At 42.3% G+C, this 22,706-nt stretch overlaps 1 protein-coding gene across 6 annotated transcripts in view; it reads right to left on the bottom strand.

Annotated features, from left to right (window-relative positions):
• Positions 1-237: 237 nt before the first annotated feature.
• LOC132386592 (zinc finger protein 773-like) overlaps positions 238-22,706 on the bottom strand; it is a 33,194-nt gene continuing 10,725 nt past the window's right edge. For 3 of the 6 annotated variants that reach the window (XM_059958890.1, XM_059958891.1, XM_059958889.1), the window contains exon 3: positions 13,524-15,356. In XM_059958890.1, coding sequence (XP_059814873.1) covers positions 14,398-14,949 — 552 coding nt within the window. In that variant the 5' untranslated portion in view covers positions 14,950-15,356 and the 3' untranslated portion in view covers positions 13,524-14,397. Of the gene's footprint in view, positions 328-6,120; positions 8,299-13,523; positions 15,357-19,133; positions 19,374-22,706 lie in introns of those variants that run through there. The other 3 variants (XR_009509599.1, XR_009509597.1, XR_009509598.1) reach the window with 3 other exon arrangements.

Here is a 22,706-nt window from a genome sequence, read left to right on the forward strand (position 1 = left end):
GAGCAGACTTGATGGGCTGAATGGCCTAATTCTGCTCCTATGTCTTATTGTCTTATACAGTGAAGAATGACACAAAATACTTGTTACGTTCAGCTGCTATTTCTTTGCTCGATCGGCAGCATCATCTTCCAGCGGTACAATATCAACTCGCCCTCTTTTACTATTTATATGTATGAACAGCTCTTGATAACTGATATTATTGGCTCACTTACTTTAATTTTTCATTTTGTCTCTCATGTGTGTCTTTTTTTCGTTGTCTCCTGTTGGTTACGTAATTTCCAATCCTCTCACTTCCGACTGTTTTCTTGCTATATTACGTGATCCCGCCTTTATTTTATCAAAAACAGGAGAAAATCTGTGGATGCTGGAAATCCAAGCAACACAAACACAAAATGCTGGAGGAACCTGGGTGGCCAGGCAGCATATATGGGAAATAGTAAACGGTCGACGTTTCAGGCCGAGACCCTTCATCAGGACTGGGAAAAAAAAAGATGAGCCGTCAGTGGAAGAAGTGTGGGGCTGAGAGGGATGAAAGAAGCGGTAGATGACAGGTGAAACTGGGAGAATGGGAGTAATGAAGGAAGAATCTTCTCAGGATATAATTTCCTTAACGATTCTCAAAAGTTCATTGATAATACCTCCACATCTCCTCAGCCACCTCTTTCAGATCTCTGGAGTGTACGCTATCCGTTCCAGATGAACTATTTAACTTCAGACCTTTGTGCTTCCCAAAAACCTTCCCCTGAGTAACGTTACTTTACACATTCTGACCACTGACATCTGGGACTTCGGTATTCCTGGCAGAGTGATAAGAGTGATGTACAATACTTATTCAGTTCATCTGCCATTCCCATGCACCCCCACCACATTACTACCTCTCCAGCATCATTTTTCAGTGGTCTGATATCCACTTCCGCCTCTCTTTAACACTATATGTACCTGAAGAAAAATATGGCATCCTCTTGAATATTACTAGCTAGCTCACCTATGTATTCCATCATTTCCTTCTTAATTATTTTAGCTGCATTCTGTTGGTTTTTAAATGCTTCCCAATCATCTAACTTCCGAGTAATTATTGCTCTATGCCCTCTCTTTGGTTTTCATGTTGTGTTTGATTACTCTTATCAGCCAGAGTTTGGTCACCTTACCTTCAGAATTCCACTTCCTCCTTCGGATGTATACATCCTGTGCCTTCCCAATTTCTTCCAGAAATTCCAGCCATTGCTGTTCCGTTTTTACCCTGCAAGTGTTCTTTTCAAATCAATTTTGACCAATTTTTCTCTCGTGCATCTCTAATTCTCTTTATTCCACATCTGACTTTAGTTTCTCCTTCTCTAATATCAGGATGAATATGATCATATTAAGATCACTTGTCTTTAAGAGTTCCTTGAACTTAAGTGACCGAATTAATTTAGGTTCATTACAACACACAATCCAGAACAGCTGATCCCCAAGTGGGCTCAACCACGAGCTGCTCTAAAAAAACATCTTGAACACCATCCTAATTTTCCTAGTCACCTGCATGACAATCCTCCATGACCATTGTAACATTGCCCTTTTGGCACGCATTTTCTATCTCCCAATGTAATTTGTGGACCACATACTTACTGTTGTTTGGAGGTCTCTGTAGAATTCCCATCAGGGAGTTTATTTATATTTGCTGCTCGTTAATTCAACCCAAGGAGATTCTACACCTTCCAACCCCATGCCAACTCCTTCCAATGATTTATTTAATATTTTACCAACAGAGCCACACAGCCCCGATAGCAGCTTGTTTTTGGCTTATTCTTTCAAGAAATATATAAGTATCTGGGAAACAAGAGGACCTGCAAACGCTAGAGAACTACACACAAAGTGCTGGAGGGTCTCAGCATATCAGACAGCATCTGAGGATGGGAATCAACATTTCGGGCCAAGACCCTTTATCGGGACTCTTGATTCCCATGTATCTGGGAAAACTTTGGCAAAATTTAGTTCAAGGCTTAAAAAAAACCCTGTCAAACAGAGCACAATAGTTATCAAATACAACAAATGCAATAAACACCTTCATCAATACCGACATTGATTTTTCTTTAATAAAAATATCCTGGACCCATTTCAATCAGCAAAGTTAAAAGATAAATAGCAACTTTAGAAAAGACTATTTACACACAAACCCACTTAGACTTTGGACAGAAGGAGGAAGAGAAATCATACATATGAAAACAATCACACAACCGTCAGATGAAACTTCCAACAACGTGAACTGACAACAAACATGAACTGGATTCAGCACTCCATGTGTGTATATGCAATCGTTATAAGAAATATAGACCAGAAAACGTACATAAGAAGCCAACTCAGAAAAATGAATCATCACTATCGAAGAAAACATTAACCAGTGGAATGAGTATGACCCTCCATGGGAGACATCCCAACGATCTGAGCAGACTGGATGGTGACAAGGAAGCATCGTGCACCTGACTGAGAGTTGGAAAACTGTTCCCAGAAAGAGAGACATTCCTTGCAGAAATACAGGACAAGGTGGTTAAAATGTAAAAAAAAATCAAAAAAATACATGAAATACAAACAAACAAGGCAGTAAGTGCACAAAATGCCAAGAGAAACCAGACACAATCCAACACAAACCAGGATCCTGCAGCAGTAACTCAATCGGATTACTTACAAAAGTACAATCAAGTGGCAAATATCATTCACCAAAATATTGCTTTAAAGTACTGATGAATGACCTCCATCACTTCAAAAAGCCATCATAAATTCAAGCGTGAACCAGTTTTAGAGTCAAAATCTTACAAATTACATGATAATCAATACATTATTTCAGACAGGACAACCCATAATAACCATCCAGATATAACATTACAGGATAAACAAGCAGGAACAACTCCCCCAATAGATAAAACCGTTCCCAACACACACGTGTTACTCGACCACTGGAGCACCTCACCACAGGTACTGTTTGTGTCATCAGTCAGACAACCAAATTATTTTCTCTGTCAATCAGCTTCCAAATGTTACTAATCTGTCATTCGGTGCCACGCCTGCTGCTGATTCCCTTCTCCTCATCATACGTTTTTACCCTGATTATCGCCGAGCCCCAAACTCTTCCCTGTGCAGAATTGCCTCTGGTTTCTGACCCTGCTCCGTTGAAAATCCGACAGATGGTTCCCCATTCCGCTTTCAGTCTTTAGAGGAAAGTGCGCTTTCAACAACCCTTTAGAAGCAGGAAAAATGACCCATAATGTGGAAATGAGCCATGAATAAGGAGGTTAACTACCAATGTTATTCCTCCTCAACCCAGAGATTTGAGGGGCGAAGAACATCTCAGACAGAACTGCAGTCAGCTCGACTTCTTCAGTCTGCAGGAACTTCAAAGGAAACCACTTCACCCACAGAGTGGTGACTGCTTGGAAACCATCACCACAGGCAGAGCGAGAGGTGAACAACAGGGGAGGATTTAAAAGGACTCACCTGGAACAGAATCACTGGCAGGGTCCAGCTGGCCTGACTTGACCATCTACTGTACATTAGCAGTGTTATAAATTCAACAGAATCCGAAGACATAGAGTTCAAAATAGAACTGATTTATTTGTCTCAGAGCCAGAATATTAATCTCCAGTTCCATTAAAGGTGAATGTGCAGCAGAAGAAACTCCTCCCATGCCCAGTGACCAGGGTGCAGAACTGGGTGTGGTGAGCAGCAGCAATAATTGCGGAGTTCAGCACCGACAGTCAGTCTCAAAGTTGCATTCAGCAAAGGGGATGGACAAATATCCAGTATACAGCTTACTGAAACTTCTTCCTATTGTGAACCACAAGGTTAATGGTGCCATAAGGTTAATTACTGAGAGAATCCCTTTCACACTCACAGCAGGTGAACAATCACTCCCCAGTGTGAACTCAGTGATGCACATTTGGTGGAGATGACTGAGAGAAACTCTTCCCAAAGTCTGAGCAGGTGATCGGCCTCGAACCAGTGTGAAATCGCTGGTGTTTCAGTAGGTGAGATGACCATGTGAATGCCTCCTCACATTCAGAGCAAGTGAACAGCTTCTCCCCAGTGTGAACTCTCTGATGACTCTGTAGATTGGATGATTGACTGAATTCCTTCCCACAGTCTGAGCAGGTGAACGGCCGCTCCCCAGTTTGAACTGTCTGGTGCGTAATAGGGAGGATGACAGAGTGAATCCCTTCCCACAGACTGAGCAGGTGAACGGCTTCTCCCCAGTGTGAACTGGCTGGTGACTCCATAGGGTGGAACAGTGAGTGAATCTCTTCTCACAGACCGAGCAGGTGAACGGCCGCTCCCCAGTTTGAACTTGCTGGTGAGCCATTACGTTAGATGACCGAATAAATCTTTCTCCACAAGTTCAGCAGATGACCAGCCTCCGTGCAGTGTAACTGACTGGTGTGTCCACAGGTGGGAGGACAGACTGAATCCCTTCCCACACACAGCACAGGTGAATGGGTTTGCCCCAGTGTGAACTCGCTGATGTACCTTCAGATGAGATGACCGAGTGAATTAATTCCTATTGTCTGAGCAGGTTAATGGCCTCTCCTCTATGTAGAATGATGTGCGTGCCAGTCAGTCAGATGACCTAGTGAATCTCTCCCCATAGCCTGAGCAGGAAGGATGGTTGATTGGATCCCTTGCTCCACTTCTTAAATATCCAGACAGAGGCAGCACAATTGGTTTGTTGTGTTTTAATTCCCACAGAAAAATTCCTGGTCAGATTTAAACTGTAAAAAGATATACAAAATCCATCAGTGGGTGAAGGACAACATTTCAGATGAGATCACTTGAGAGTCAGAGAAGATCTATCAAATGTATATTTCAATAAAAGTACAAAGAAAGGAATATGCACTGTCAAAATCGTGTAGAGTATACCACTCAGCTAATATAAAAAAGGAACCACGACTCCTCTTAACAATTCATTATTATTATTATTGAGAAAGAAAAAAGCATCATTTCCCAGTATTTCCTTCTTTCGGCAAAAATCTCAGGAGCAAAATCTTCCACTATACCAATTTCAGTTGAATTGTAGATTAGTTGTCCTCTTTTCTAGCCTCTCGGATTATAGCTTTTTTGCTTGTATAACAATGCAAGAAAAGTATGAGTGGTCGTGGACGTAATTCAGATAAACGCTGAAATCTTGGAATTCTATGTGCTCTGTCGAGTAAAGGGTTCACTTCAAGGATCTCACTAAAAAGTGAATGCAGCATATCTCAGAAGAAATTTAACAGGTCACCAGTTTCAGTATTTTCAGGCAAACCCGAAAATTCTTCCGGCGCGCTTTGCTGTCTAAATCAATCATTTATTTCTCTTTGTTCTTGATAATTCCAATGTGACTTCATTAAGTTTCTTTTCCATAGATGACATCTTCAATTCTTGTTTGTTAACTGTTATTGTTCCTTCTCAATTCGATGGGTAGTCTGTTTGAGCATCTGAAAGGTGTTTCAGGAAAGGTCTTGCCGCTTCTCAATTCAAAACCAGATCGACTTCCTGCCATCATGATTAAATCTTAAATCCTTTAACAAAAATAATGAAATTGAAAGTCCAAATTCTTCAGAGATTCTTGAACAGTAGAGATAGATATGTCAAGCTTTCTGTTAGCATCCGTCATCTGTAAGCGAACCAAATTCAAGTTTCATATCATGTATTTTTGCGAAAGTAACAGATTTCTCCGATTTATTTGTTCTGCTGTTCCATTTCAGGAAAGGTCTTGCCGCTTCTCAATTCAATACCAGATCGACTTCATGCCATCATGATTAAATCATAAATCCTTTAACAAAAATAATGAATCTTCATTTTCAGAAACTTTTTATTGATGCATAATCTTCTACAGCTATAAAATGATACAAAACTTCAACAAGTTCATATATATACAATTAATAAAGCTGAAGAAAAAAAGCTCATCAAAATATATGAAGGAAAAAAGGAGTACCCCAACTAACTAAAAAAAAGGAACCCCACTAACTACCAAAAAAGGAAAAAAGGAAAACAAACATTAGGAATCAACTCCCACAACAATACATCTTACCATCATATATTCATATTTTCTCTCTCTCTCTCTCTCACAAAAAAAGAAAAAGAATCATTAACTGCTAATTCATCCTTGTATAAAATAAAATTGGAAGGAAACCATATAAAATAATACAAATTAAATAATTTGGCAAAACAGCCCCATCTTCTCTCAAAGTCCAATCAAGGATCAAAAGTTCTACTTCCATTTTTTTTTCCAAAACCGACATATAACATTACTTGAGAAAACCATTGAATTAATGTAGGGACAGAGGTATCTTTCCACTTTAATAAAATAGCCCTTCTTGCAAACAATGTAACAAATGCAATTACACATTGATGTGAAGATGCAATACCCTGAATATGATGTGGAACTATTCCAATTAGTACAGTCAATGTAATAGGTTGTAAATTAATTTTCAGAGCTTTAGAAATTGTAGAAAACAAAGATTTCCAAAAAGATTTTAAAGAAGAACATGACCAGAATATATGTGACAAAGTGGCTATTTTAGTTTTACACCTATCACAGTAATTGTCTATGTCAGGAAATATCTTGAATATCTCACCTTTGTTAAATTATAACGGTGAACAATTTTAAACTTAATTAAACCGTGATTGGCACATATCAAAGAAGAATTTACTATTTTCAGAACTCGCAACCAATCTTCATTAACAAAGGTCATATTAAGTTCTCTCTCACAATCTTGTTTAATCTTTAGTGAGAGGATATCTTTTTATAGTAAACATAAATTATAAATTCTACCAATGGAACCTCTTACTAATGGATTCAAATTCAAAATTGTATCCAACAAATCAGATTCTGCCATATATAGAAACTTAGATAAGTATTGTTGTAAAAAAATGTCAAACCTGAAAATATTGCAGTAAGTGTGTATGAGAGAGAATATTTGCTAATTAACTCTTCAAAAGTCATCAATCGGCCATCACAAAGTAAATCTGCACAAGACCGGATCCCCTTATTTCTCCACAGGAGAAAAATCGGATGAGTTATTGAAGGTTTAAATAAAAAATTTCAATATAAAAAACCATTGTTCTAAATTATTGTTCTAAATAAAGTACAAAATAAGTGAGTCAATTTGATCAATTTTTTTATTTAAAAAGATAGGAATATTTTGAAAAATATATAAAAATCTAAGTAAAATCATCATTTTCACGGCATGGATACGACCTATTAAAGCAAGAGTAAGTGGATTCCATCCAGAAAATAGTTGTTTCATGGAGTCCATTAAAGGAACTACATTATCTTTATAAAGATATATATTTAGTAATTATAATACCTAAAGATTTAAAAGAATGAACAATTCTAAATGGAATATCATTATATTTAAACACAGTGGCATTTCATGGAAACAATCCCCTTTTTATTGAAGTTAAGTTTATATCCTGAAAATTTACCAAAATCTTTTACCAAAAGATCATCTGTGTAAAGAGAAATCTTATGTATGGTTCAATTCATAGAAATACCATGAATATTTTTAGCTTCACGGAGTTTTATGGCCAAAGGCTCCAGTACAAGATTAAATAATGAAGGGCTTAATGGAAAACCCTGTCTTGTGCCACTGAAAGTGGGGAAAAAAGGACCTGAAATTATTAGTAATAACTGTGGCAATAGGATTCTCATAAATCATTTGAATCCACCTGTTGAAATTATTACCAAAACCAATTTTTTCCTAAAATTTTAAACAAATATGACCACTCAACTCTATCAAATGCCTGTCCTGCATCGAAAGAGATAACACATTGGGGTTCCTTAGATAGTGATGAATATATAATGTTCATCAATCTCCGAACACTGGAGAAACAGTAACGACCTTTAATAAAGCCTGTTGGCTCCATCGAGATAATTTTAGTTGAAATATTTTCCAAGTGGTTAGCCATTATCTTAGAGAGAGTTTTCAAATCCACATTTAATAACGAAATAGGTCTATATGATGAACGTTCAGTAGGATTTTTATCTTTCTTAAGGATTAAAGAAATAGAAGCTTCATAAAAAGGTAAACTACCCTTCTCAAAGGATTCATGAAATATTTCCAACAGGTAACGAGAAAGTAACCTTTCAATTTTTATGTAAAATCCTACCAAATACACATCAAGTCCAGGAGCTTGACCTGACTGCATTAACAACATAGTTTTCTGAATTAAATGCTCAATAACTGGTGCATCAGGCATCTGTTGATCTTCAACAGTAATTTGAGGAAATTTAATCTTATGTAAAAAAAAGCCTTCACTTTGGAGGAATCTGCAGAAAGTTGAGATCTATAAAGAAAAGAATAAATATCCTGAAAAATATTATTGATGTCTTTATCGTTACATGATATATCTCCAATATTTTTACGAATCTTTAAAATTTGTCTTAGCTACAGCTGCCATTAATTGGGAAGCTAAGTGCATAGTATTTTTATCCCCAAAAATATAAAACTGACTTTACAATTTAAGCAAATATCCTTCAATAGGATATGTTAGTAATAAATTATACTGTGATTGTAATTTAACTCTTCTTTTAAACAAAGCAACATTTGGAGAGGTAGCACTGATGTTATCTAATTCTTTGTTTAGAGATTTTATCTAATTCCATTCTTGTCTGTTTCTTCAGCTTAGCTATATATGAAATAATCTGACCACCTAAATAGTCTTTTAATATATCCGAAATTACTAACTTTGAGACGTTTCCTGTATTATTAAAGATAAAAAAACTCTGAGTTTCAATAAACTCAACAAATTCAGAACTTCATTGACAATGTTCTGGAAAACAAAGTGGTCCAGTAGAAGCATCATCTTTCAGTTCAATTATTAGGTTTAAAGGAGTATGATCAGAGACAACAATTGCATCATATTCACATTTCTGAACATTAAATATAAATCGAGGGTTGACTATAAAATAGTCGATTCTCGAATATTTATTATGAACATGTGAGGGAAAAAAAAAGAGTATTCTCTATCACTAGGATGCATATGCCTCCAAATTTCAATTAAGCCATAATCAATTAAAAAAAGAATTAATAAGTGATGCAGAATGATTAGGGAGTTGATGTTCGGATGATAGAAGCATAGAAAATAGGTTCAGGGGTAGGTCATTCAGCCCTTTGAGCCTGCACCGCTATTCAGCATGGTCATGGCGAATCATCCAACTCAGAACCCTGTACCTACTTTCTCTCCATACTCCCGGTCGCTTTAGCCACAAGGGCCATATCTAACTCCCTCTTAAATATAGCCAATGAACTGGCCTCAACTGTTTCCTGTGGCGGAGAATTCCACAGATTCTCCACTCTCTGTGTGAAGAACTTTTTCCTCATCTCGGTCCCAAAATGCTTCCCCTATCTCTTTAAACTGTGACCCCTCTTTCCAGACTTCTCCAACATCGGGAACAATCTTCCTGCATCTAGCCGGTCCAATCCCTTTAGAATTTTATACATTTCAATAAGATCCCCCTCAATCTTCTAAATTCCAGCGAGTATAAGCCTAGTCTTTCCTCATATGAAAGTCCTGCCATCCCAGGAATCAATCTGATGAACGTTCTTTGTACTCCCTCAACGGCAAGAGTGTCTGTCCTCAGATTAGGGGACCAAAACTGAACACAATACTCCAGGTGTGGTCTCACCAAGGCCTTGTACAACTGCAGTAGAACCTTCCTGCTCCTATACTGGAATCCTCGTGCTATGAATGCCAACATACCATTTGCCTTTTTCACCACCTGCTGTACCTGCATACCAACTTTCAATGACTGGTGTACAATTACACCCAGGTATTGTTGTACCTCCCCTTTTCCTAATTGGCCACCATGTTTTCCTGCTCTTGCCACCAAGGTGGAGAACCTCACATTTATCCACATTAATTTGCATCTGCCATGAATCTGCCCACTCATCTAACCTATCCAAGTCAGCCTGCATCCACTTTGCATCCTCCTCATAGCTAACACTGCCTCCCAGCTTCATGTCTTCCACAAACTTGGAGATACTGCATTTAATTCCCTGGTCTAAATCATTAATAAATATTGTAAACAGCTGGGGTCCCAGCAATGAGCCTTGCAATACCCCACTAGTCACTGCTTGCCATTATGAAATGGTCCCATTTATTCCCACTCTTTGCTTCCTGTCTGGCAAACAATTCTCTATCCACATCTGTACCATACCCCCAATACCGTGTGCTTTAAGTTTGCACACTAATCTACTGTGTGGGACCTTGTCAAAAGCCTTTTGAAAATCCAAATATACCAGATCCACTGGATCTCCCCATCCACTCTATTAGTTACATCCTCAAAAACTTCTATAAGATTTGTCAGACATGATTTACCTTTCACAAATCCATGCTGACTTTTTCCGATGATTTCACCTCTTTCCAAATCTTTCACATCTTCGATAACTGTCTAGCATTGTCCCCACCACTGATGTCAGGCTAACCAATCTACAATTCCCCAGTTTCTCTCTCCCTCCTTTTGTAAGAAGTGGGGTTACATTAGCCACCCTCCAATTCTCAGGAATTAATCCAGAATCTGAAGAGTTTTGAAAAATTATCGCTAATGCATCCACTGTTTCTTAGGCTACTTCCTTAAGCACTCTGGGATGCAGGCCATCTGGCCCTGAGGAGTTATCTGCTTTTAATCCCTTCAATTTACCTAACACCACTTCTCTACGAACATGCATTTCCCTCAGTTCCTCCATCTAACTAGACCCTCGGTCCCCTACTATTTCCAGAAGATTATTTATGTCCTCCTTAGTGAAGACAGAACCAAAGTTGTTATTCAAATGGTCTGCCATGTCCTTATTCCCCATGATCAATTCACCTGTTTCTGACTGCAAGGGTTGACATTTGTCAACCAATCGTTTTCTTTAAAAGGCTATAAAAGATTTTACAGTCAGTTTTTATGTTCCCTGCCAGCTTTCTCTCATAATCTTTTGTCCCTTTCTGAATTAATCCCTTTGTCCTCCTCTGCTGGACTCTGAATTTCTCCCAGTCCTCAAGTGTGCTGCCTTTTCTGGCTAATTTGTATGTTTCTTCTTTGGAATTGATACTATCCCTAATTTCTCTTGTCAGCCATGGGTGCACTACCTTCCCTGGTTTATTCTTTTGCCAAACTGGGATGAACACTTGTTGTAGTTCATCCACGCAATCTTTAAATGCTTGCCATTGCATATCCACCATCATCCCTTTAAGTATCATTTGCCAGTCTATCTTAGCTAATTCCTATCTCATACTTTCAAAGTTACCCTTCTTTAAGTTCAGAACCTTTTTTTTTCTGAATTAACTACGTCACTCTCCATCCTAATGAAGAATTCCACCATATTATGGTCACTCTTACCCAAAGGGCCTCGCACGACAAGATTGCTAACTAACCCTTTCTCATCACACAATAATACCCAGTCTAGAATGGCTTGCTGTCTAGTTGGTTCCTCGACATTTTGGTTCAGAAAACCATTTTGCATACATTCCAAGAAATCTTCTTCCTCAGCACCCTTACCCACTTGGTCCACCCAATCTATATGTAGAATGAACTCACCCATTACAACTGTTGTACCTTTATTGCACGCATTTCTAATTTCCTGTTTAATGCCATCCGAAACCACACTAGTACTGTTATGTGGCCTGTACACATCTCCCACCAGCGTTTTCTACCCCTGAGTGTTATGCAGCTGTACTGATATTGATTCCACATCCTCCAGGCCAATTTCCTTTCTTTCTATTGCATTAATCTCCTCTCTAACCAGCAACGCTACCCCACCTCCTTTTCTTTCTTGTCTATCCCTCCTGAATATTGAATATCCCTGGATGTTGACCTCGCATCCTTGGTCACCCTGGAGCCATGACTCTGGGATCCCAACTATATCATATTCATTAATAACTATCTGCACATTCAATCATTCACCTTGTTACAAATGCACCATGCATTGACCCACAATGCCTTCAGCCTTGTTTTTAAACACTCTTAGCCCTTATACAATTATGTTGAAAACTGGCCCTTTTTGATTTTTGCCCCGGATTTGCCTGCCTGCCACTTTTACTTTTCACCTTACTACTTTTTGCTTCTACCTTCAGAAGTGTGAGGTGGTGCTCTTTGGAAGCTGAAATCTCCAAGGCAAAGTACAAAGTAAATGGCAGGATAATTAGTAGTGTGGAGGAGCAGAGGGGTCTGGGAGTACATGTCCACAGATCTGAAAGTTGCCTCACAGGTAGATAGGGTAGTTAAGAAAGCTTATAGGGTGTTAGCTTTCATATGTCGAGGGATAGAGTTTAAGAGACGCGATGTAATGATGCAGCTCTATAAAACTCTGATTAGGCCACATTTGGAGTATTGTGTCCAGTTCTGGTCGCCTCACTATAGGAAGTATGTGGAAGCATTGCAAAGGGTACAGAGGAGATTTACCAGGATACTGCCTGGTTTAGTCAGCATGCATTATGATCAGAAATTAAGGGAGCTAGGGCTTTACTCTCTGGAAAGAAGGAGAATGAAAGGAGACATAATAGAGGTATACAAGATATTAAGAGGCATAGATAAAGTGGACAGCCAGCACCTCTTCCCCAGGGCACCACTGCTCAATACAAGAGGACGTAGCTTTAAGGTAAGGGGTGGGAAGTTCAAGGGGGATATTAGAGAAAGGTTTTTTTCACTCAGAGGGTGGTTGGTGTGTGGAATGCACTGCCTGAGTCAGTGGTGGAAGCAGATATAGTGAAATTCAAAAGGCTACCAGACAGGTATATGGAGAAATTTAAGGTGTGGGGGGATATATGGGAGGCAGGGCTTAAGGGTTGGCACAACATTGTGGGCCGAAGGGCCTGTATTGTGCTGTACTATTCTATGTTCTATAATCAGCTGCTTCATCAACTGCCAAAGCAGAATCGGCTTGCTAAGCGTTCTCCTGAATTGCACTTTGTAAGAGAATATGCCAACCCTCTCTTGGCCATTTTAAACTCTGAGCAAACTTCTCAAAATGCCGAAAGTATTTATCAGCCTCTACCTCGTCAAATGGAGGAACCAATTTAACTTCTTGACTGGCCTCAACTTAACACTAGAGTCTAACGCTAGACCCCTTTGCTGCAATCTCTCCATCTTTTCCAACTCAAACAGCCGGTCTTTCTGCTTCCTCCCTGTTTCTCTGTCTGTCTAGTCTCAAGCTCCCACTGCCTTTCCGCAGCCTCCATCTTTAATTTTTCTCACTTCTACTGGAGCTCAAGCTCACGAGGTTTACTTTCAGGAAAAAACTCCAACTCCTCCACTTTAAACACTCCCTCAGATACATAATGTTCAGCTATTATCCTCTGCATCTGAGCCCTCCTCATTGTCGATTTCACCTTAGCAAGTTTTAACCTTCTAGCAAGACTCAACAACTCAATCCTACCGGCGTCCTCTAATGCCTCAGAGGCTAGTGCTTCCTGACATCTATCAACATCCATTGCTGCTGATTTTCCACACACAAATAAATCAAAAGGAATTTCCCCAATGAAATCGATAACTAATCAATACACCCCCAAACCTGTTCATATTCCGGTTGCAGGCCCCAATTTTACTCTGAATTGTTATGCTTTAGAAATGAACCAGCAGCAATGGACTACACCTGGAGTCTGTTTTTGATGTTAAAACAATCTTTAATAGAATCTACTTATACAATAACTTAAGGAAGATAAACAAAAGTTAAGTGGCATGTGTGTAAATATAGCTCCCAAACTATTCTCGGGGGAAACAAGGCTTGGAGTCTTGAGATGGTAAAGTATGAATGTTCAGTTCATCCACAGAATAGGTGATGAGAGAGAGATATTTGTAATCTAGGGTAAATGTCGAGAGAAGGCAATTATGTTGAATTCCACAGGTTCCATGGTTGTAAAATGAGAGAATAGTTGCTGTAGATTTTATCTGTCATCATTCCAAATCCACATATGAATTATCACCGAAAGTGACTTGTCACAAGAGGTATCGTCAAGTGAATTACCACACCACATCTAGGCAAGGGTTAACACATCAGTGGTCTTCACAGGATACCCCAAAACAGATCCACTCCTATGGATCAAACAAGGTAACAACCACACATTCGATGTATGCTGAATTGATAATTAACCCACCATTGTGGGCATAGAAAAATTCCAAACAGTGACCCTTGTCCACTAGTTCCCTGGGTTCGATCCTTCCATTTTTCCTCCTTCATCCCCATCTGACTCTGAGTGTCTATGTCCTTGGTTAAACTAAACAAGCTGCGAGCAATGTAAAATAGCTGCAAGTCAGACTGATTCATCTTCTTCATTTCTCTCTCTTAAAATGATAGTCCACAGCAAATGAAACCTAGAGATTCATAACAATGGCCACTCCTCATTGTGATCCGACTGGTGTACCAGCAGTTGGGATGACTAACTGAATCCTGTCCCACATTCTCAGCAGATGAACGGCTTCTCCCCGGAGTGAACTTGCCGATGTCTCTGTAGGCTGGAAGAGCGAGTGAATCTCTTCCCACATTCTGAGCAGTTGAACGGCCTCTCCCCAGTGTGAACTCGCTGGTGACTCTGTAGGCTGGATAACTCAGTGAATCCTTTCCCACATTCTGAGCAGGTGAATGGCCTCTCCCCAGTGTGAACTCGCTGGTGATTCTGTAGGGTGGATGACTGAGTGAATCTCTTCCCACATTCTGAGCAGGTGAACGGCTTCTCCCCAGTGTGAACTCGCTGATGACTCTGTAGGTGGGTTAACTGAGTGAATCTCTTCCCACAGACTGAGCAGGTGAATGGCTTCTCCCCAGTGTGAACTCGCTGATGTACCAGTAGGGTGGATGACTCAGTGAATCTCTTCCCACAGATTGAGCAGATGTACGGCTTCTCCCCAGTGTGAACTCGCTGGTGTTTCCACAAGGTGGAAGAGTGAGTGAATCTCTTCTCACAGTCTGAGCAGGTGAACGGCTGCTCCCTCGTGTGAACTCGCTGGTGAGCCATTAGGTCAGATGACCGAGTGAACCTTTCCCCACAAATTCAGCAGATGACCAGCCTCTGCCCAGTGTGAACTGACTGGTATGACCACTGGTGGGAAGACCGACTGAATCCCTTCTCACACACAGAACAGGTGATTGGCCTTGCCCAGTGTGAGCTTGCTGATGTACATTCAATTGTGATAAGCAAGTGAATCCATTCCCACTGTCTGAGCGGGTGAACGGCCTTTCTCCTGTGTAAAATGACGGGCATGCAAGTTCGTCAAATGCACGAGTGAATCCCTCCCCACAGTCTGAGCTGGAAGGATGGTCGATTGAATCTCTTGCTCCACTTCTTAAGTATCTAGACAGAGACAGCAAAACTGGTGTGCCAAGTTTGAGATTCCTGGAGACAAATTCCTTCTCATTTTTAACCTGTAAAAAGATTTTCAAAATCCATCAGTGGGTTTAGGACAACATTTCAGTTGAGATTACTTGAGTTGCCAAGGTTTGATCTGGTATCACACTGTTACAGTGAGGTACATCCCAAGTTGGAGAGAGAAATCATCTTCTGACTGGGCAGAGTGCTGGTATCTGGAATGAGCATCAATTCCCTGATGCTCTTCCTGTCTCTATAAGAATGGGGCATTTCTGCCGTCTCATATTTGTGACTTGGTTCAGTCTGACTCTCTCCATTGGTATTATTCCCTGTTCCTCCTGAGCTGCATGGGTGCCTGGCCCCACAGTAACTTAAACACTCTCACACAAATAGTTTTTCTTGATGTGCAGCTGGGATTTTCTTTTATGTGTTATTAACTTAAAGTGCCACAGTTTTAACGCCATATAAAAATTCCTGCTGAGGTGAATGGTTGGTTCGCACAGTTGTTAAAAGGGCTCAGAGTGAATTGTTGTAATATTTCAGGTTCTTCTAGAAATGTACAACACAGAAACAGACTAAAATAATCGATAGGGATGGGGGTAAGGGTAGGCCGGCAGGAAGGAGGCTACCTAGGCGGGAGATAAGGTATGGCTCCATCGACCTGTGTCTCCATCTTGATGGCAGAGGAGGCCAAGGACAGACATGTCGGAGTGGGAGTGGTCTGTGGAATTGAAGTGTGTGGCCACAGGGAGATCCCGCCACTGCTGGAGGACTGAGCGCCGGTGTTCGGCGAAATGGTCTTCCAGTCTGTGGCGGGTCTCCCCAATGAATAAATGGCCACATCGGGAGCACCGGATACAGTACATCACCCCAGTTGACTTTCAGGTGAAGTGGTGCCTCACCTGAAAGGATTGACTGGGGCCTGAGATAGTGGTGACGGAAGAAGTGTGGGGGCATGTGTAGCACTTATTCCGTTTGCAGGGAAGAGTGCCCGGAGGGAGGTCGGTGGGGAGGGTTGGGGGGGAATGAATGGACAAGGGAGTCGCCTAGGGAGTGTTCCCTGCTGAAAGCCGAGGGGGGGGGAGAGGAAGATGTGGTTGGTGGTGGGATCATGTAGGAGGTGGCGGAAGTTACAGAGGATTATGCGTTGGATCTGTACGCTGGTAGGGTGATAGGTGAGGACCAGGGGGGACTCTATCCCTGGTGGGCTGGCGGGGGATGGGTGAGGGCAGAGGTGCGCGAAATATGGGAGGAACGATGGAGGGCAGAGTTGATAGTGGACGAACGGAAGCCACTTTCTTTAAAAAAGGAAGACATCTCTTTTGCCCGAGAATGAAAGGCCTCATGCTGAGAGCAGATGCGGCGGAGGAATTGAGTGAAAGGGATAGCATTTTTGCAGGAGACAGGGTGGGAGGAGGAATAGTCTAGGTAGCTGTGGGAGTTAGTAGGTTTGTAGTAGATGTCAGTGGATCAGGTGTCTCCAGAGATAGAAACAGAAAGATCTAGAAAGGGGAGGGAGGTGTTGGAAATAGACCAGGTGAATTTGAGATGAAAGTTGGAGGCGAAGTTAATGAAGTCCTAGGCCCCAGGCAGTCCTTTCAGGTGAGGCACCACTTCACCTGCGAGTCAACCGGGGTGATATACTGTATCCGGTGCTCCCGATGTGGACATTTATTCATTGGGGAGACCCGCCTCATACTGGGAGACGGTTTCACCGAACACCGGCGCTCATTCCTCCAGCAGTGGCGGGATCTCCCTGTGGCCACACACTTCAATTCCACAGACCACTCCCACTCCGACATGTCTGTCCTTGGCCTCCTCTGCCATCAAGATGGAGACACAGGTCGATGGAGCAATACCTTATCTCCCGCCTAGGTAGCCTCCTTCCTGCCGGCATGAACATCCAACTCACTGAACTCCATTGATACCCCTGCCCCCCACCCTTACCCCCATCCCTATCGATTATTTTAGTCTGGTTCTCTTTCTCTCTCTTTGTCCCCCCTCCCTATAATCTCTCCCCCAAGACCTACCTTATTTCCCATAATTCTCCACCTTCCCCCAGCCCATTTCCCTCCAGCCTATCTCTTCCCAGCTCTCTACTTTAACCCTCCCCCCACTTCTTATCCCCCATCGACCATTCCATGTTACTCCACTCCTGATGAAGTTTTTCGGCCCAAAATGTCATTATTACCTCCTCCCATAGATGCTGTCTGACCTGCTGAGTTTTGCCAGCATTTCGTGTTTTTTTATTTATTTCCAGCATCTGCAGATTCACTCATGTTGAACACAGAAACAGGTCCTTTGGGCCATCTAGTTTGTGCTGAACTATTTAAACTGCCCACTCCCATACCCCTACCATCCAGGTACCAACACAAAACTCTTAAATGTTGAAATCGAGCTCGCATGCACCACTCCTGATGGCTGCTCATTCCACACCCGGATGACCGTCTGTACGAAGAAGTTTCCCCTCATGTTCTCCTTAACATTTCACCTTTCACCCTTAACCCCTGGCCTCTGGTTGTAGTCCCACCCAATCTCAGTGGAGAAAGCCAGCTTGCATTTCCACTATCTATTCCTCTCTATCACAATCAAATCTCCCCTCAATCTGCTACATTCGAAGGAATAAAGTTCTGACCTGTTCAATCTTTCCTTATAACCCAAGTCCTCCAGACATGGCAACTTTATTGTGAATTTTCTCTGAAATCTCTGAACCTCTTTTACAGCTTTCCTGTAGGCAGGTGACCAAAACTACACACAATACTCTAAATTAAGCCTCACCTATGTCTTCTACAAGTCAACATAACATCTATATATTGTCAATATTTGGTTCATGAAGGCCAGTGGGCTAAAATCTTTCCTTCCGTCTCTATCTGACTGTGAGACCACTTTCAGTGAAATAAGGACTTGTATTCCCAGGTCCCTTTCTTCCACAACACTCCTCCGTGCCCGATCAGTCATTGTGAAAGACCTCCCTTGGTAGGTCAGACCAAAGAGGAACACCTATTTTCCATTTCTCAAACCATTTTCCCAGGGGGTCCAGATCGCACTGCAAGCCTTGATAGTCTTCCTCGCTGTCCACTACACCACCAGTCTTGGTGTCATCCACAAATCTGCTGATCCAGTTAACCACACTATCATCCAGATTACTGATATAGATGACAAACAACAACAGACCCAGCACTGATCTCCGTGGCAACCACTAGTAACAGGCCTCCAGACAGAGAGGCAACCATCTGCTACCACACTCTGGCTTCTCCCAAAGACATTGTCTCATCCGATTTCCTGTCTAATCTTGAATGCTGAATGACTGAACATTCTTGACCAACCTCCCATATGAGATTTTGTCAAGTGCCTTGCTAACATCCATGTAGACAACATCCACTGCCTTGTCTTCATCCACTATCCTGATAACTTCCTCGAGAGACTCTATAAGACTGGTCAGACATGATCTACCATGCTGTCTATCCTTAATCAGTCCACATCGATCCAAATACTTATATATCGGGTTCCTGCCCATATGTTCTAATAACTTTCCCACAACTGATGTCAAGTTCACTAACATAACATTTTCTCGTTTTTACTTAGAGCCCCTCTCGAACAGTGGAACAACATTGTCTGTCCTCCAATCCTCCAGTACCTCACCTGGCACTAAGGATTATTTCAATATCTCTGCTTGAACCCTGACAATTTCTGCTCTTGTCATCCGCAGGGTCCCAGGGAACTTGCCAAGCCCAGGGAATTAATCCACGCTAATTTGTCTTAAGGCAGCAAAAACCTCCACCTCTGTAATCTGTCCAGGGTCTCTGAAGTTGTTGCTGCTTTGTGTCACCTCTATCGACTCTGTGTCCATCTCCTGAATAAATACGGATGCAAAACTACTATTTAAAACCTCCCCCATCTATTTTTTCTCCCGTATAGATTACCATTCCGATCGTCCAGAGTGGGCTTGTTTCTGTTCTGACCTTCTCCATGTTTCTGTGACAGAGAAGCTGGCCAAACCTGACTGGAAGGGGAATCTGGTAGGATTGACGATGGAGCAGCAATGGCTGGAGTTTCTGGGAGCAACTCGGGAGCTGAGTGATAGACACATCCCAAAGAAGTGGAAGCATTGGAAAGGCAGGAGGACACAACTGTGGCTGAAATGAGAAGCTTAAGCGAACATAAAAGCCAAAGAGAGGGCAAATAATAGAGCAAAAAACATTGGGAAGCTTTAAGAAACCAACGGAAGTCAACTAAAGCAAGTCAGATGAGCTCAGGGTGTGGGAGTATGATATTGTAGTCATTAATGTGTCTTGGTAGCATCCAACAGCCTGAGGAATTTAGAGGAACAAAATATCCATGGCCTCGATATCTCTTAAAAACAAAGGTTCCCTGCACCAGTTACCTTTCAAGTTTTATTATGGTAGACACATACAAACTCTACACCCTCAAAATTTCACTTCTGAAGAACCCCCACTTACCAAGAACTCCTTTGCCAGAAAACAGCCTGTCCCAGTCCACACTTGTCAAATCCTTGCAAATACCATAAAAATTGATCTTTCTCCAATTTAGAATCTCGAGAGGTCCAGACCTCTGTTTTTTCTGTACTTACTTGGAATCTCATGGCATTATGATCACTATACACAAAGTGTTGCCATTCACTAATTTCTGTCACCAGCCCTGGATCGTTTCCCAACAGCTTATTGCACACTTCTACACCGGATGTGTTACGTACTGATTAAGGCTCATTTGACAAACTCTACCCCATCTAGTCCTTTTACAGTATGGGAGTCCCAGTCAATATATGGAAAGTTAAAATCACTTACTATATCAACTATTGTTTCTTGGTGTAGTCTGTGAACTGTCTACAAATTTGTTCCTCTAGATCCATCAGACTGTTGGGTGCAACCAATTCCCAGTAATGCCTACGATATCACAATTCCATTCCCTGGGCTCATCTAGCTTTCCTACGATGCTTCTTGCATCGTGATTTCCACAGCTCAACACATCCATCGCACCAGGCTCAAGCATTTGATGCTGACTCTGTCTGAGGTCTGAACAACATCTGTCTAGTGTCAAGAAAACAACCTCTCCCTCAATGTCAGAAAAACCTCTGACGCTGAATTTTGTGGTGAGGACGCAAGAAAGGTTTTCTTCTGATGACTCTTCCATGAAGGTCATGTTTGTGCAGGTGTCACTGCACAGTAGAACAGTGCACCACCACTCCAGAGTCTGCTAAATCTTCCTGAAGGTCTTTTTACAGTCAAACAGGGGCTTTGATTTGCCTTTCCAGCAATCCTACGAGTAGTTCTTTCGGAAAGTTTTCTTGGTCTTCCAGACATCAACTTGACCTCCACCGTTCCTGTTAACTGCCATTTCTTAAATTACATTACAAACTGAGGAAACGGCTACCTGAAATCGCTTTGCTATCTTCTTATAGCCTTCTCCTGCTTTGTGGGCATCAATTATTTTAACTTTCAGAGTGCTGGGCGGCTGCTTAGAGGAGCCCATGGCTGCTGATTGTTGGGACAAGGTTTGAGGAGTCTGGGTTTGTGATCTGCATAACTTGGCCTGTCCTAACGATGACTGTGAACAAGCCATTGTCCTAACAAGCTAATTCAGGTCTGAGACCTTGGTAAAATTTAACTGAGAGCTCAAATCTCTTGGGGTGCCCAAACTTTTCCATGATGCTCCTTTCCTTTTTTTCCCCACTCTAAAATTGTACAAAACAGAAATAATACACTAAACTCCTGAAGAAGGATTTCAGCCCAAAACGTCGTCACTACCTCCTCCCATAGTTGCTGTCTGGCCTGCTGAATTCTACCAGCATTTTTGTGTTTTTAATAATACACTAAACTTGCTTAAAATGTTGAATGTTTTATCTTGAATTTTATGACTTTTGGAGACCAGTTCACCTTCTACTCACTGAACTATTCATAGTAACAGGAAGTTTGATCAGTGGTGCCCAGGCATTTGCATACTGGGGTGGAGAGCGCGGGGTGTGACGGGGGAGAGGGGGAGGAGAAGGAGGACTGACAAGGAGCGAAGAGGGAGAATGCGTGGGGTGAGTGGTAGATTTGGAGGGTGAGAAAGAGGGGAAGACACTATGGGATACGGGAGCCAGCAGGGAGAGTGTTTGAGAGAGGGGGGAGGGTGGGATGTAGGGAGAGAGACAGAGAGGGAGAGAGCTGGAAATGGAAGAGGTTACAGAGTGGTGGAGGCGACTGAGTGAGAGAGACGAGTTTGATTGAGGTGCATGAGAGAGGAGGAGATGGAGAGGGGAAGACAGAGGGTGACTGAGATCGAGTTGGTGGGTGATAGGGTTAGGGACAAGGATTGTGGCATGGGAGAGAGAATGGAAGAGTAAGAGAAACATGGATAGAAGGGGAGAGAGGGAGAGAGAAATGAAGAGAGGCATGACAGAGTGAGGAGATGAAGAGAAACAAGAGAGAGGAGTACGATTTATTACTAGAGGGGTAGAGAGAGTAGCAAAAAAGGAAAGCGCGAGGAAAGGGGTGAAAGAGAGTGGGAGACTGGTCAAGTAGCAGTGCAACTGAGAGGGATAGGGAAGAGAGAAGCGGGAGGGAGAGAGGCGGTGAGGAAGCAAGGATGATTGAGGGGGCGATGATAAGGAAGGGGTGAGGGAGAGTTGAGAGTGTGGGAGAGAGGGAGCAAGAAGGGAGGGCTGGAGTAGAGGGCCCCAATGAGGAAGACTGTGAGGAGGGTGTGGTGAGGGAAGTGGGGTAAGTAGCTAGGGGTGAGGGAGAAAGGCAAGGAGACTGTGTGTCTGATTAGAATTGTTAGATTAACTATTTATCCAGTCCCCAGTTGCAGAGTCATTAATCACGTATGTTCACAACTCACCGAACAAATCCACCGTGGGATTACGGTTCCATGCTGGGAATTATGAGTGTGAGGGCAGCTTGCTGTTCTCGGTGTCGGATGTGGGAGGTCCCGGAGTCTCCTAGCCTCCCGGACATTCACATCTGCGCCAAGCTGCAGTTCCTAAGGGTCTGTGTCAGGGAACTGGAGCTGCAGCTCGATGACCTTCGTCTGGTCAGGGAGAGTGATGAGTTGATAGAGAGGAGTTACAGGCAGGTGGTCACACCGGGGCCACGGGAGGCAAACAGGTGGGTCACGGTTAGGATGGGGAAGGGGAAGAGTCGGGTACTAGAGAGTACCCCAGTGGCTGTACCCCTTGACAATAAATACTCCTGTTTGAGTACTGTTGGGGGGGGGGGGGGGGGGGGTTGAACAGTCTACCTGGGGGAAGCAACAGGGGCTGTGCCTCCGGCACAGAGTCCGGACCTGTAACTGAGAAGGGTAGGGAAAGGAAGAGGAAGGCAGTAGCAATAGGGGACTCAATAGTTAGGGGGGTCAGATAGGCTATTCTGTGTAAGCAGTCAGGAGACCCGGATGGTAGTTTG

The sequence above is a fragment of the Hypanus sabinus genome, unplaced genomic scaffold (assembly GCF_030144855.1).
Source record: "Hypanus sabinus isolate sHypSab1 unplaced genomic scaffold, sHypSab1.hap1 scaffold_122, whole genome shotgun sequence".
NCBI lineage: Eukaryota > Metazoa > Chordata > Chondrichthyes > Myliobatiformes > Dasyatidae > Hypanus > Hypanus sabinus.